Consider the following 17589-nt stretch of genomic DNA (forward strand, 5'->3'; position numbering starts at 1 on the left):
TGAACTTTTTCTGGCTGTTTAGGTTTATTGCTTCAAGTTTTTTGCACTGTTTTTGCAATCATTTTACCCACCATTGCCAGCCATTTGGAAGCTTACAGTACGTGTGTCACACCTGTACTGTAATAATAGCCATGACAGAGTTGTAAAACCTGTCTACAATGCAGCACAAGTCTAACTACAGAATAAAGACAACAAGCCCTCCCTCCCACACATTGCAAGTCCCAGGTTGAGAAGGAGGAAGTGAGTAGTACAGTGTGTAGAGCAGTCACTGCACCTCAGTGCTCTGCCTCACGCAGCAGCCTACAGACACTTCTATGACAGACACTCACACTTCCCTGTAGCACGCTGTCCTCAATCCCCCCCGCCAGGCAACCTTTTGGATGATTCCCTCAGAAGTAACAAGCGACAGCGGAATGAACCATCATGGGGGGCCAGGGGAGCCCCCTGTTTCTCCTAATCTAGGCAGTGGTCGGAAGCGACTGAGCGTAGGGGAGCTGCGACTATACTTTGAAGCTCGGTGCGTGGCGGAGCGGGACGGCCAGCGGGAGCCGAGGCGCAGGAGAAGGATGGGCAGCGGGAGCTGGCACAGGAGCAACGGGGAGGTATCCGAGGAGCCGAGGAGAGGGAGCTGGGAAGATGCGCGGAAGAACCACGTTATCCCGCAGCTGCTGGTGACCACTAGTGAGGAGCCGCAGGCGCCCCCCAGCCCAGCAGTGCTCATAGAGATGCCCGGCTGGGATGGGATGAGGACTGAGGGCTTGTTAAAGCTAACCAGCCGGAGGCTCTCCGTGTCCAGCACGTCCCTGTCCTCCACCGGCTCCTCTTCTCCGCTGGAAGACTCCGAGGATGACCTGCTCAGCGACTCCGAGAGCAAGAGCCAGGGCAATGTGGACCTGGAACACAGCGAGGAGCAGAACCTGGTAAGGAAATATCTCCGGCTGCTCAGAATATTACTGCTGACCTGTGGCACTGGGAGTCACTATTATATTGTACAGGGAGTCACTAGTATAATGCACAGTACAGGGAGTCACTAGTATAATGCACTGTACAGGGAGTCACTAGTATATTGTACAGGGAGTCACTATTATATTGTACAGGGAGTCACTATATCATATTATACAGTACAGGGAGTCACTATATAATGTACAGGGAGTCACTATATAATACACTGTACAGGGAGTCACTAGTATAATGCACTGTACTGGGAGTCACTAGTATATTGTACAGGGAGTCACTATTATATTATACAGTACAGGGAGTCACTATTATATTGTACATGGAGTCACTATATAATGTACAGGGAGTCACTATTATAATACACTGTACAGGGAGTCACTATTATATTGTACAGGGAGTCACTATTATATTATACAGTACAGGGAGTCACTATTATATTGTACAGGGAGTCACTATTATATTGTACAGGGAGTCACTATTATATTATACAGTACAGGGAGTCACTATTATATTGTACAGGGAGTCACTATTATGTTGTACAGGGAGTCACTATTATATTATACAGTACAGGGAGTCACTATTATATTGTACAGGGAGTCACTATTATATTGTACAGGGAGTCACTATATAATGTACAGGGAGTCACTATTATAATACACTGTACAGGGAGTCACTATTATATTGTACAGGAAGTCACTATTATATTGTACAGTACAGATAGTGACTATTATAATGCACAGGGAGTCACTATTATATTGTACAGGGAGTCACTATTATATTGTACAGTACAGATAGTGACTATTATAATGCACTGCACAGGGAGTCACTAGTATAATGCACTGTACAGAGAGTCACTATTATATTGTACAGGGAGTCACTATTATATTATACAGGGAGTCACTATTATAATGCACTGTACAGGTAGTGACTATTATAATGTACAGGGAGTCACTATTATAATACACAGTACAGGTAGTGACTATTATATTGTACAGGTAGTCACTATTATGATGTACAGGTAGTCACTATTATGATGTACAGGTAGTCACTATTATATTGTACAGGGAGTCACTATTATAGTGTACAGGGAGTCACTATTATATTGTACAGGGAGTCACTATTATATTTTACAGGTAGTGACTATTATATTGTACAGGTAGTGACTATTATAGTGCACAGTACAGGTAATTACTATTATAGTGCACAGTACAGGTAGTGACTATTATAGTGCACAATACAGGTAGTGACTATTATAGTGCACATACAGGGAGTGACTTATAGTGCACAATACAGGCAGTGACTATTATATTGTACAAGTAGTGACTATTATAGTACACAGTACAGGTAGTGACCATTATAGTGCACAGTACAGGTAGTGACTATTATAGTGCACAGTACAGGTAGTGACTATTACAGTGCACAGTACAGGTAGTGACTATTATAGTGCACAGTGCAGGTAGTGACTATTATAATGCACAGTGCACGTAGTGACTATTATAGTGCACAGTACAGGTAGTGACTATTATAGTGCACAGTACAGGTAGTGACTATTACAGTGCACAGTACAGGTAGTGACTATTATAGTGCACAGTACAGGTAGTGACTATTACAGTGCACAGTACAGGTAGTGACTATTATAGTGCACAGCGCAGGTAGTGACTATTATAGTGCACAGTACAGGTAGTGACTATTATAGTACACAGTACAGGTAATGACTATTATAGTGCACAGTACAGGTAGTCACTATTATAGTGTACAGTACAGGTAGTGGCTATTATAGTGCACAGTACAGGTAGTCACTATTATAGTGCACAGTACAGGTAGTGACTATTATAGTGCACAGTATAGGTAGTGACTATTAAAGTGCACAGTACAGGTAGTGACTATTATAGTGCACAGTACAGGTAGTGACTATTATAGTGCACAGTACAGGTAGTGACTATTATAGTGCACAGTACAGGTAGTGACTATTATAGTGCACAGTACAGGTAGTGACTATTATAGTGCACAGTACAGGTAGTGACTATTATAGTGCACAGTACAGGTAGTGACTATTAAAGTGCACAGTGCACGTAGTGACTATTATAGTGCACAGTACAGGTAGTGACTATTATAGTGCACAGTACAGGTAGTGACTATTATAGTGCACAGTACAGGTAGTGACTATTATAGTGCACAGTACAGGTAATGGCTATTATAGTGCACAGTACAGGTAGTGACTATTATAGTGCACAGTACAGGTAGTGACTATTATAGTGCACGGTACAGGTAGTGACTATTATAGTGCACAGTACAGGTAGTGACTATTATAGTGCACAGTACAGGTAGTGACTATTATAGTGCACGGTAGAGGTAATGGCTATTATAGTGCACAGTACAGGTAGTGACTATTATAGTGCACAGTACAGGTAGTGACTATTATAGTGCACAGTACAGGTAGTGGCTATTACAGTGCACAGTACAGGTAGTGACTATTAAAGTGCACAGTGCACGTAGTGACTATTATAGTGCACAGTACAGGTAGTGACTATTATAGTCCACAGTACAGGTAGTGACTATTATAGTGCACAGTACAGGTAGTGACTATTATAGTGCACAGTACAGGTAATGGCTATTATAGTGCACAGTACAGGTAGTGGCTATTATAGTACACAGTACAGGTAGTGACTATTATAGTGCACAGTACAGGTAGTGACTATTATAGTACACAGTACAGGTAGTGACTAATATAGTGCACAGTACAGGTAGTGACTATTATAGTGCACAGTGCAGGTAGTGGCTATTATAGTGCACAGTACAGGTAGTGACTATTATATTGTACAGGTAGTGACTATTATAGTGCACGTACAGGTAGTGACTATAATAGTGCATGGGGAGACAGCAGGGCCTGAAGGGCACCAAGAACCTAGGTGGTGTTGATTGTAGGACAGGGGATGAATGGTGCATAGGGTAGGGAAATGTTTGGTACAAGGTGCAGGAAATGCTGGTCGGTGCCCAGGTGACAAGTATAGGTGCAGGAGGAGCTGGACAGTGCCCAGGTGACTGTTACAGGTGCAGGAGGAGCTGGTCAAAGAAGAGCCAGGCAGTGTCAAAGTGAATAGCACAGGGTGCAGGAACATCCTGACAGTACCTATGTGCCGGAGGAACTTGACAGTGCCTACGTGAATGGCACTGGGTGCAAACAGAATTCGGACAGTCTCTAGGTGTTTAGACATAAGGTGCAGGATGAGCCTGACAATGTCTTGGTGAATTGCACTGGGTGCAAAGAAGAGCAGGACAGTCTCTAGGTGATTAGCACAGGGTGCAGGTGGATCCTTAAAGTGCTTAGGTGATTGGCACATGAGGGGTCTGATAATGTTTGAGTGACTGGCACAGAGTTCAGGAGGAGCTTGACAGTGCCTATGTGAATGTAATTAGGTGCAACCTGACAGTGCCTAGGTGACCTGCACAGGATGTGGGAGAAACCTGATGATGTCTAAGGGACTGGCACAGGGTGCAGGAGGAGCCTGATAGTACCTAGGTGACTGGCACAACGTGTAAGACATTTGACGGGCATATTGGCACAAGTAGATAAATGGACCCTAGTGCATAAGTGGCAGAAAATGTCTGAAGATGGGTGACCGGAACAGTGGCTAAATGTCAGAACAGTGTGACAGTGACACAAGGCAGGATATGCTGCCATAGTGCTAAAAAGTGACACTTAACAGCCAGTAGGTGGCACAGTATTGGATCGTGTTTGACTAGCATACAGTGCTAGATTTTCTGAACAGCATAGGGTGTAGGATTGGGGTAGCACCAGGCAGGGTGCCAATGGCTGGGTGGTATAGGGCAGGTTATAATTGGCATAGGGTAAATAACTGCTTCCTGTCATAGTGAAAAGTCAACTCCAACTGTGGTTAATTGGCACGTGACAGTGACATGGTGGTTACAGAGTGTAACACAGTTATACTGTGCTCTATGGCGTATGCGCACAGGATTTCCAGCAAGTCAGATATTGTTTGACTAGCACTTTGCAGGTTAGTGACAAACAAGGAGCAGGTCATTATCTGTTGACATTGTTGCACGGGATGTCCATCAGCCAGATGGTGTGCCCAGATGGCAAACTAGTGGGTGAATAGCATAGGGTACAGGACTTTAGTCAGACGGCCTATATACAGAGCTCACAGCATGGGTTTGAATGGTAATGGGAGCATGGCATATTTTGACTGGCACATTTCAGTTTGTGGCAATGTCTTGACAGTGCTGTATTGTGATGACCTGTATGCTGTTTGCAGTAATACGTTGTAAGAAGACAAAGGTGTTTATGGTTATAAACTGGGCTCACTGATACTGGCTACAGACATTCAGATGTGACTGGCATGTATTAAAAAGCTGCAGAGAGTCCAGTGATGAGGAAACCAGTGCGTGTGCCAAGTGCCTGTCCACATTAATGGACATTGTGCCTTGTCTTGCATGTGGAATTCTTTGTGCAGCTATGTGTGTGATCTGGTGCCAGTGGATGCTTGCAGTGGGATTAGTTACATGGTTCGAAGGTCCCTTTGCACGGATGCTCAGTTTTATGTGTGAGGACTTCCATATCTGCCCACTGATATCCGTAATTCTCTGCCTGGGTATTTTGCCAGGTGATTTTGGTATCGTCCATATATATATTTCTACCAGAAATACTTTGTTTGTGATGGGACATAGTTGAGCTGACCAGTAGAAATCCTTCATTGTGATATTATTGTGCACTTGGAGATTCACTTATTGCCCGGTTATATCTTGCACTGCTGATCTGTTACAGTGTAGCCATGCCCACTCCTTACAGCACATGTATATGGTGGGATCATCTGTAATAAATGAATGGGAACCTATTTCCTATTATATATTAAAATATTAAGTATTCAGCAAGTCAAATCAAACTCTTGTCCAAAATAAAGGAGTCTCAAAAGTTTACTAAACCTGGCACTGGGGATTTTGTTTAAATATACCTTTTCCTTTTGTCAGTGTTTATTTGTAATTATTAATGTATTTATCCATGTTAATAAAATAAAAATAAGTAAGAGCCAGTTCACATCTGCGTTCGGTATTCCGTTTGGGGAGCTCGCTTGGGGTAAAAGTGCTTGCAGTACTTTTCTCTCCACATGATTCGTAAGGACAATGTGCGGATACCACACGGACCCTATTATAGTCTATGGGGTCCGTGTGGTTTCTTAGCTAACTGCTTTTTAATGCGTTTGTAGTCCCCGAATGGAATACTGAACGCAGATGCAAACCAGGCCTAAGCAAAATAAATAATTGCACTTTTCATATTGGCCACTAGATGTCAGCACAAGGGGCTGCTGTAAGAAAGCATATCATTTTACAGCCTGCTGTGAAGTGGAACACTCATACAGCAACTAGGCAGTTTTAAATGGGTTTTATACAGTTTGTTATTTATTTAATACACTGTTGGAGGGAATTTATTGAGATTATCATTTCCTACACCAATCTTAATCAGTTACTGAGGCTGTCTCAGAAGGTCCCTTGCACTAGAATCTAAATCTATGCTGCTCAGGGGCTGGGATAGATTTCAGCTGTAGCGCATGTCTGTTTTCTGACATGAGTTACAGCCAGTCTTATGGGCCCAATCTCACCAAGTGGAGCAGCTAAATGACCAAATGGCTCATCTTATTTATTTTGCTTCCTTCAATAGCACCAACATATTCCACAGCGCTTTACAGACATTGCCAGGCACTCTCCCATATAGGGCTCCCAATCTACATTTCCCTATCAGTATGTCTTTAGGGTGTTGGAGGAAACCGGAGTACCTGGAGGAAACCTATGCAAACACCTCCAGCTTAACACAAGTCAGGACAACAAAATGGACAATATGCTGTGCCAACTATGGCAACTAATAGGTGGTGTAAGCTTAAACTAAACTTTCTAAAGGTGTGCCAGATTTATCAACCCGCATTAGTCTAGACAGGATTAGCAAATCTGCCCCATTGTGTTCGACTCTGACAAGAAGGGAATACCTTTAGCTTCAAAGATATTTATTGAGAAACATCAAAAACAATACAGAACAGTAACAAGTGTGAAGACAGTCAAAGAAGTAATGTAAAAAATGCAGAAGAAGTCATAAGGAACATACGTAAACAGTGACAAGTAATAGAGAATAGGATCAGAGAATACCTTTAGGCTGAAGCCACACATTGCGAAAACAGCAGAAAAGAGGTTTTAAATGCTGCACGTTATAGTCCCAGCAAAGAGTCTATGTATCCTCATCCCCATATAGCAAATTTGCAAAAACACTGCTTATATGGGGAAGAAAAACATGCAACACATAGCAGGAAAATAGCAAGAAGCACAGGCATTTTGCTGCTTGTTTGCTCCACATTTGCTGTGTTTTGTGTTTGCATTTCTTGAGGTTACTGCTTTTTGTTAGAAAGGTCCCTCAAACATTAGCGAATAGTAATAATCTGCGGGAAACTGTCAGCAAGTGCCGCACCAAAAGGAGGATTTAACCATAGTATGATACAAATTTATACTATTGTACCATCCTTATTATACGTCAAGGTAGCCACTCTATTCTGATTCTAGCCCTTCTATTGACTATCAGGGCCCTAGCAGGTTATTTACTTACAGCAAAGTCACAGCAATGAGTAAACTGTGACCACTTCTCCCTAGTAGTTCCCTCATAGTGGCCATTGTAGTCCATTGGCTCAGCAGTGCATTGTCCCACCTTCATGGATAATCCTGCAGAGCGCCCCCTGCAGGCAGAAAGCTACACGTGAACCCCTTTTACTATCAGTCTTATTATTAAGGTTAAAAATAAGCCGTTCATGAAAGTGTTAATAAGTTAATTAATGTGTACGGCATTGTCTGGTAATACACTACATACAATACAGTGCTGGCCCATATGCCCACTGTTATCTGCTCAGTAAGTGATGGAGGACGTGTTACTGTAGTGTATGACTAATGTGAGAACAAATATAATAGTGACAAGTTGTGTCCTTACCCGCTGCTCCCTTGTAACACTAGATGACGTTACTACTTGTCATCGAGAAGCGATACGTTAATGGCACATCTCCTACCGTGCTGCACTGTTTCTTATTACCTTGAATGTATTCAGTGTGTCATAAACCACAAGTATGTCTTATTCTATGCATAGGATATTAATGAGCTGCAGACTGCAGCTTCTCTTCTCTTGTGTCCCTGTGACAACACTTCCTGCTTGTGTTCTGGTGGTTAAAGGGGTTTCCTGTTCATTTTGTATTGATAACATACCCCCAAGGTAGGTTACCAATAAGAGATCAGTGTGGGAGCCAATAGCCAGTACCCCGCTGATCATCTATTTGAGGGGGCCATGACGTGTGTTCTTACATGTCTGTTTATATCACACGGCATATGTTTTATAGTGTCTGTGCAGTATAATTTTAGCCTAGCTCTGTACCCCCTTCACATAGCTGATCAGCAGGGACCCCAGGTACGTACCCCCCCTTGATGACCTATCCTGAGTATAGGTGAAATAAAAAAGGAACTGGACAAGCCCTTTAAGCCTTGTCGTAGGGGCATTGTGTGAAATTGCACGCATATAACTGTTACATTACATGTCATTTAAGAAGCAGAAGTGAGGCTGAGCAATACCTCAGGTTACTAGAGGGGTTTCCCAGCCATGTAACATTTACAAACTACTTAAAATGTTGAAGTGAACAGGACTGAGGTGCAATGCCAGGCAATGTATAGATAGTTGTGGCACTGTTTTTGGAAGCTGTGAAACCTCTTTAGACTAAGGTGCCACATAGTGGGCTGCAGCAAAAAGCAATGCTGGAAAAACTGCAGCAACGGTTTTCACAGAAAGTCTGCAGAGGTTTCCTCTGTAAACTTTCTACTTCCATTATACCTATATGGAAACCATCGGTATAATTGACATGCTGCAATTTCCAAAAACGCAACAGTTTTAGAAATTGCAGCTTATCTGCTGCACTTATTTTTCCACAATGTGTGGATGAGGTACTCTAGATACTCGCATTCACTTTACAAGGACTGTAAAATGCCGCAGTTTTTGCCTCTGCATTTCCACCACATGAGGCCATCATCCCCATCTCCAATTCTTTAAATCCTGAATCATATCCCCTTGCCTGCTCTTCCCTGGGACCACCCACATGACAATAGGGAGTCTAATTAGCTATATCAGGCTCCAAAATTAACTGTACTTATTACTCAGGAACGACGAGGGCTAGAGAAAAATTTCCAACTATGCTGGAATCAGTGGATCAGCACGTGTTAAAGGATGCAAAGAACTGGAGGTGGTGAGAGGTCCTCTTTAGCATGCAGAAGACACTTGCACATGCCCTACGCCTTCTAAGGGTAAGTTCACATGGAGATTTTTGGTCAGGATTTTGAGGCCGCATCCGCCTCAAACTCCTGACCAAAAAAGACGGCTCCCATTGATAATCAATAGGAGCCGCTCAGGAGTTTTTTTCCGGGAGCTGTTTCTTCCGGCTCCCGGAAAAAAGAAGTGAGGTGCTCATTCTTCAGGCCGAGTCGTCTCGCGATTCGGCCTGAAGACACTCCCTCCTCCGGACTGGGCCCATTCATTGGGCCTAATCCGGAGCGGAGTGCGCAGCTGGATGCCGGTTTGCCTCAGGTTCCAGACCAAAAAACCCCGTCTGAACTTACCCTTAACAGTAGCATGCGAGTAAGACTTGTAGTACTATTGATCGATTTCAGTGCAGTCTATAGGATTACAAGATCCCCAGTGTATTTTTTAACCAGTGCGTGGCATTGCACATGCCCTAATATACCATGCTGGGCACAGTCTTATTCAGTAGACCTTGTTGAGGGCTGTGTTTGTTCTGTGCCCCTTCATCAGTGGCCTTATTGAGGGCTCGCCAAACAGGGCAGGAAACTAAACAAGGGAATGGCACTGCTAAATGGGAGGCATTGGCTGCGAACAAGTGGTAACTGTGTATTAGTAAATGGCTTTTTGTGCTGTTTGCAGCATACTTGGAAAAGTAAATCAAACACTAGGACTACTCTGTGAATTTGGCAGCCGATGTAAAGTAATGGGCTCACATTGCAAGTCGGCGTTTGCAGTGAATTCTCATTTGCTTGGACTCCTATTAGTTGCAGCACAACAATCCTTGGACGTGCGATGGCTCTCACAGCCAATGTTGCTATGTAACACTAAGAAAAGAGCTAGATATTTAGCATGAAAACCAGTTATTCCCAAATCGGTTCTTTCTTCAGCATTATTTTCTGCCTCCATTTGTACAAGTGCATCTTAATGTGGTCTGTGCCAGCGCAGTGTCTAATAACATGGCACAGGCCGCTGCTGTGCAAATATTTGTTAGCTGACAGCTTTAATGTCAGGGAACTCCTCGGTGCCACACAGATTTCCATTTTATTTGTATACAGTGAATCTGTAAGTGTGCACTTGACAATCTGCTCCTGTTATATCTGTGCCAATTCTTCAGGGATTAAAACACCTCATATTAGTATAGGGAAATGAGCGGAGTAATCGAAATAGAAGCAGGAACCTGCCTGCAGTGTGTGGCAAATCCACAGTAGTATTCGCTAGCCACTTACTGTCATGTGCGACACATGGTAGCAGACTACCCTTGCAGCCTTTGCACTGTTTATATGTTTGCATACTGTGTTCTGGTCTATGATCCAGTACTACCTGAGGAGTGTATAGCTGTCTGTCCTGAGCTTACATGGATATGGACCTGGCACGATTGGCTTGCAGATCTGTTACTGTATGTGTCAGTAGTATGTTCAGTGATGACCCCATCCAGGCTGAATGTAGGTGTGAATGGTGGTGGATGGCATTCCCATTCACTTCAATGGGATACCGAGATAGCTGACTGCTATACTTCAACAGTCTCGAGCACACCCATTGAAGTGTACTTTATTCTGGCTATCTCCAACCCCCGTTCTTGGTGGAGGTCTCAGGGCTGGTTCACATCTGCGTTTGGGCCATTCCGTTTAATTATGCACATTAATAAGCAGAGAGAGTAGAGTCCTGCAAGCAGCGCTTTTCTCTCTGCATTTTTTTGTGCGGAAACTGAGTGGAAACCACACTGACCCCATTAGAGTCTATGGGGTCTGAGGGTTTTCTTAGAGTAAGTTCACATGAGGTTTTTTGGATCGGAACCTGAGGCGAAGGCCGCCTCAGGTTCTGATCCAAAAACAGGGTATCAGCGACTGAGAGCTGGTGAACTGTACCGGCATCCAGCTGCGCACTCTGCTCCGGATTAGGGCCTAGTCTGGAGGAGGGTGTGTCTTCAGGCCGAATCACGAGGCGACTCGGCCTGAAGAATGAGCCGGAAGAAACGGCTTCCGGAAAAATGACCTGAGCGACTCCCATTGATTTCAGTGGGAGCTGTCTTTTTGTTCAGGGTTTTTAGACGAATACTGACCAAAAAACTCAGTGTGAACTTACTCTAAGGGTGTATTCACACTACGTATATGGCAGCTTATTCTGAACGTAAAACACGTTCAGAATAAGCGGCGTATTAAGCAGTTCCATTCATTTCTATGGGAGCCGGCATACGAGCGCTCCCCATAGAAATGAATGGGCTGCTTTTTTCACTACGAGCAGTCCCATTGAAGTGAATGGGAAGTGCCCGCGTGTACGGCTCGGCATGAGCAGAGCTTACCGTACACGCCAGCACTTCCCATTCACTTCAATGGGACTGCTCGTAGTGAAAAAAGCAGCCCATTCATTTCTATGGGGAGCGCTCGTAAGCTGGCTCCCATAGAAATGAATGGAGCTGCTTTATATGCCGCTTATTCTGAACGTGTTTTACGTTCAGAATAAGCTGCCGTATACGTAGTGTGAATGCACCCTTAGGTAACCGCTTTTTTATCCGGATAGATCTCCGTTCGGGGGTCCCCAAGCAGACTCCCCAAACAGAAACCCGAACGCAGATGTGAACCTATACTGCGGGCCCTTATTCACATGTCAGTGTCTTGGTTAGTTTTAGGTGTGAGATGAGAATACCCCTTTAATCTCATGGCTGATAGGTATAATGTGTACTATCCATTTCGCAGGATTAAGGCCTATGATGTACAGATTAGGAGTTTGTCAGTCATTTGTTAGTATTAGAGACGTCTTTCATCAGCTGTCAGATGTTCCTCAGAATATATCATCACACAAATCAAAGACATTTTTACTTTCCATTTATAGGGGACCCCAATGTGATTTTCAGGTGTAGTATCAGTGATAACCCACCATCGATTTACAGTTGTTTGTAAGGCTGCTGCATTCTCACATCTGTGTCTCTGGCGAATAGGCGGCCATAAAGGATAATAGCTATAGAGCGGAATGATGCAGGTGTCTAGACAGTTTTATGTAAATGCTCCCACACATTACATAATAAATGCACCTGCTGCTTTCTGATGGAGGGCTATCTGACAGGCTTTAAATATGGCAGCACTTAAGCTGTCCTTACATGCGGGTGATTCTTATGATATAGGAAGATTTCAAGAGTTCATAAAAGATATTAACGGTAACAATAACATGTAACAGTGCAAAACAACAGATACTACTGATATTTTCTATTGTAATGTTGAAGTAATGGACGTTTACAGCAGATGTTATCCAGGTAAGCAATCTTTTTCCGTTGTTAGAGTAGAGTAGTGTTTTGAAAAAAATGTATGACAGTACATGGAGTCCTTACAGGCCTATACTTCCAGTGCTGGTACACATATCCTATATCTACTGTACTGTGGATATAGTGTACCTAGAAGCAGTGCTCTGGGCTCTCTTTGGGTTATTTTGCATCCATTTATACCTCTGGTAACAAAGTATTGGGATCTATCAATCTTTACTGTAGGTTAGAGGATGACACTGGGTGCTGAAGACAGGTGGTCCAGCAGCCCCGGTTGCACCTTACAGGTAATTTTCGTGCGGATTAAAATTTTACTTTCTCAGCAGCGAGACTGCACTATGTCACTAACCGGTGGATTTTTTAAAGGGGCTGTATCATTGGGAACATTCATTTTTAACTAAGCACATCCTTGCATAGCCTTTAGAAAGGCTATTACACACCTACCTTTTGTATGTAAATCGCCTCAGTGGTTTTTGAATGATGCCGTTTTTATTCCTATGCTAATTAGCCTCTCGGTGCACCCACTGTGCACCTTCTGCCTATTCTTTCCTATGTATGTGTACAGCACAGGCTGCTGTTGACGTCCTGCTTTCTGTTTAGACACACGGATAGGAGATAATAGCAGGGACGAGTGCTGCTGGGAACTTCCTGTGCTGGCTGGAAGCTAATTAGCATATGAATAAAAATGGGCTCATTCAAAAGCCACTGAGGCAATTTACATACAAAAGGTAGGCGTGGAATAGACTTTCTAAAGGCTATGCAAGGATGTACTTAGTTAAAAATTACTTTTCCCATTGATAGAGCCCCTTTAAGGACCTCCAATTAAAGCTTCTTTTATTTGCCCATATTTTAGAAGGTTTCAGTCCCAAACAAGAAAAATGCTGCTGTGTAATATTAAAATGCACCTCAAATTCTAAGACAACTTTTTATAAACGAGTAGTACAATAAGACACTTTGTGCCATACATTATTAAAGGGAATCTGTAACATGGAAAATGCAGTCTAGTCTGCAGGCGGCAAGGAATAGGAGTATGAGAAGCTAAGCAGATATATCACTTAGGAAAAGATTCAGTAGGACTTATCTACTCATATATCTATGCTGAGAAGACAAAGAGAAGAAGCTACTCAGTGACTGACAGTTATCTATAGATGCTGTAATAGATAACGGATCCTGAAGTTGTAGTCATAGTGGTCTTTTGGTTTTCACCTCTATATAGGTATCTGGTCTTATTGCAGGGGACCAGTGTAAGGTGGCAGCTGACCCAAAGGACAGAGAGAAGCTGATGCGAAATATCAGAGTGTCAGGCAATAAAGTGGTCAAGTTGAGTCTGAGGGTCAGTGGCAAGAAGTGGATATGCAGAGTCGTGGGAAGCTAAAAGATCATATACAGAGGAACAGAACCAGAGTTGGAAATCAGGTTGTGGTCACTATAAGATCAAGCAGAAACTCAAAACCCTTGCAGGGTAAACAAGAACCTATATTGTTCAGGCACTGTACAGAGAACTAAGCAGGTATAAACAGACCAGAGCACTCTGGGTTTAGCTTTAACTCAGACTGCTGAAAGGGATGGCTTACCCATCCTACGGCGTCAGCAGCAGGAGGATGGCCATATGGAGTAGCACAGGTTGTACAGCAAGAAAGCAAGGTAACCTGAAGTACAACAGTGATTTCAGACCGATGTTGTTACATATGCATAGTCATATAGGGAAGGCTAGCGCCCCCCTTGACTTTTCAAAATGGAAAGAACTCAGATACATGAAAAACTAACCATACTTGTCTCTCTCCATTGTATATGGGACTTTGCCAACTTCCCCCCAAAAGATGATATGGAGGGAAAGAAGAATAAGCCATGTTAAGTATGTTAGACATGCCAGATCCTCTGTTTTCATGGAGGATAAGCCACCATCAGAGTTGTCTAGCAGAAACATATTCCCCTTCCCCATTCAGAACACATACATGCTCTTCCGAGTTGTCGTATGGGGGAGGTGGGGGCAATAGCTATCAGCCGAACGTTCTTTGAAGATGAATGGTCACCTCAGGTCCTATCTCTCTGCGTTCATTCCAGTAATAAAAACTGTTAAAGCGCCCACATACTATTTTATAGATTTACAGCTTCTGGTAAGATCATTCTGACTCATTGTGTCCTTGAGCGTTCTATCATCAGACCTGCGAACAGTTTCATTATCCTACCATATACCCACCGGGAGATCAAATCCCTCATCTCTTTAAGTGGGACAAGAGTCAGGACTTTGTGACTCTTATTCAATTTGCGCAGTTCATTATCAACCTGTTGTTCTTAGTAATGTGAACAATTACTGCTTGTTACTTCCTTTCTGCCCAAGTTTCCATCTTCCAAGAGCTGCTTTCATTTGCCACAATTACACTTACGGATATAGTGGTTGAGCAGGCGGATTTTTTTTCCCCAGAGCCCTAATGATAATTAGGTCTGTGATTAACTGTCCGGCCTTGATAAGGTACCATTGCCATTCCTCCCAATTACCACTTATGGTATATATGCTACAGTGCAAATACTTTCAAGATAGAAATGGTAATAGTTTGTTTTTGTCATTAAGTGAGTGAAGAAAGGGACTGAGCTATGATCAGACCTAAGTGTCGACCCCCACCCACGGATCACCGCTTGATGACCTGTCCTAAAGATCAAGTAAAAAGTCCAGGAAAACCACTATCAAAATCAGCTGCAGTTCAGACTGTGTGAATGTGATTACATTGAAGCAGAACATGTCTTGGGGATTTCTTTGGCTCCGTTCACACAGGGCACTGGACCTCATATTTTGGTCCTGATTTTGACGGGGGAAGCTGCATCAGAATAGGACCAAAATGCGCCTGCCGCTACTGTTGTGGCTTCCCGCTCCGGAATAGGCTCAAATGAATGGGCCTAGTCCAGAGGGTGCTATCGCGAGGCGGATGCCGCAGCTGAATCCGCCTCAAGAAAGGGCAGCTCGCTTCTTTTTTCCCCTAGTGGGAACAAACCGGTAGCAGAAAAAAGAACGCTAGCCGTCTGCATAGACCTCTACTGTGAGGGGCGGATTTTGAGGAGGATTCAGCACCAAAATCCGCCCCCTCTTGCCCCGTGTGAACGAGCCCTTTCAAACCGAGCACTTATGTAGGTGTTATTCAGCATCTATGGCAGAGCCACAGGTTGCAGCCCACCATTTAGGAGGTATCCCACTCCTTGCATCCGTGTTTATTACCCTACATCAACATTACTACAAAGCAGTTTGCTGTAATAAACCTATGCTGTGTAACAGGCAGGAACGTATGCAAGCTTTCACATACAGTTAGCGGCAGAAATATAAATGTAGAATCAAGAGGCAGTCAAGCTGCCGAAGATAATACCAGAGGGAAAAGATCATTTGTGTTTGTTTTGCTATTAGCAAGTTTATTGCATGTAGATTTCTCGATATGAAATCCATTTGTGTGTCTACAGAGGCCATGATATTACAATAGGCCTCACCTATCCTATCTCTTACCTGGTTTACCCAATCAATATGCTGTGGGGAGGGGGTGGGGGTTTGGGCGTTATTGTAGCATGACCCGAGATGTAAACTATTGATAACACTTAGAGTACTGTGATGCTGTTCGAGTACTTCTGAAGCAAGTTTATAGAGTCATGACCTTAGGTGAACAGAACGGTTAGGTTTAGCTTGTTATAGTTATTTACATCACAGCATCACTTAAAGGGGTATTCCGAGATTCTAAACAATTTACACAGAGGGAGGGAGTGGAGTGAAGTAGCAGAAGAACCTACACTCAGCAGTTCATTTGGCTGTCTTTCTGGTGGGCCTTACTGGTCTTTGTAGGCCCAGATACATAGATGACGTCCCTGTCCATCCAAATGAGCTCTGCAGCCATTCACCTCCCTATGGGTGGGGGGTGAGAAGAGGTTCCTTAAGGAGAGATATTTTTAAAATATCACCAAATATTATCATCAGTCTTTCCAACCAATATGACCCTGCTGAGCGCTAGAACAAGGTGCCAGTGGTCCTACCACAGCTCTGTACAACTTAGTCTTTGCCAGCTCCACTAGGATTTTGACAAAGGCTTCAGGGTGATGAATATCTTGGTGCATCTGATATGACGGGAAATATGGACAGGGGGCACATGATTAAAAATACATTATTGATATATTTATGACCTATTTTATATGGAAAGAATATAGGACGTGGAAACATATGTTTGAACAAGTCAGCAAGTTTGTTTGGTCGCTGTAAATGTGGTCATCGCTATTGCAATACTGTAGATGACCACTTCTTAGCTGTGGCAGCATACATATATTGAAATAAGATCTCTAACTCATAACTGATAGTAAACATTGTTGAGGTATTGACTTTTCTGCTTTGTCTCATAAAGGGGGATCCTGAGAGGGGACTCTTTCTGTGTCGTACATACACCTAGGTAAAGTAGCCATAAATGTATAAGGACATTTTCTTTCACTAGTCAGTTTTTTGTTTCGAGCCTAAATGATGCGCTGCCGTGAGTGTTGTCAACAGTAGTAGGAGGTCATGGAGAAACGTTACAGACACAAAAGCTTGTCAGCCTGTACTCAGAAGAATGGCGATGACTTCATCCTCTTGAAAACGGTATTCACAGATGTTTCTGCTGTAACCGATTTACTGACTCACGTCTTTTATGATCTAGGACAATACTGTAACTAGTTCCTGCCACTAACCATGTGTCTTCCCATTTATTGTCTTTTCATTCATACCATTGTTCACATCTTGCAATGTTATTGTTTTATTTTGCTTCAGTTTGCGTATCTCGGAGTAGTCAATATTCACAGTGAAGCATATTGAAGCAATGCTCCCAAAAATGTTTTATCCTAGGTATCGCTAAAACTTGTGTTTATTGGGATAGGACTTCAACGTTAGATTGGTCGGAGTGTGACTCCTAGCCACCCCAGTACTCAGCTGTACGAATGGGCTGCAATACTTGGGCATTATCATTGTATACTAGGCATAGTACCAAACATGTAGCATAGTGTTTGCGCCTGGCATTACAGCTCATGCCAATTGATCTGAATGGCACTGACCTAC

General features: G+C 43.3%; 1 protein-coding gene across 1 annotated transcript in view; it reads left to right on the top strand.

Annotated features, from left to right (window-relative positions):
• Window positions 1-242: 242 nt before the first annotated feature.
• ITPKA (inositol-trisphosphate 3-kinase A) overlaps window positions 243-17589 on the top strand; it is a 61968-nt gene continuing 44621 nt past the window's right edge. The window contains exon 1 of the mRNA XM_075282892.1: window positions 243-920. Coding sequence (XP_075138993.1) covers window positions 381-920 — 540 coding nt within the window. The 5' untranslated portion in view covers window positions 243-380. The remainder of the gene's footprint in view (window positions 921-17589) is intronic.

The sequence above is a fragment of the Leptodactylus fuscus genome, chromosome 7 (assembly GCF_031893055.1).
Source record: "Leptodactylus fuscus isolate aLepFus1 chromosome 7, aLepFus1.hap2, whole genome shotgun sequence".
Taxonomy (NCBI): domain Eukaryota; kingdom Metazoa; phylum Chordata; class Amphibia; order Anura; family Leptodactylidae; genus Leptodactylus; species Leptodactylus fuscus.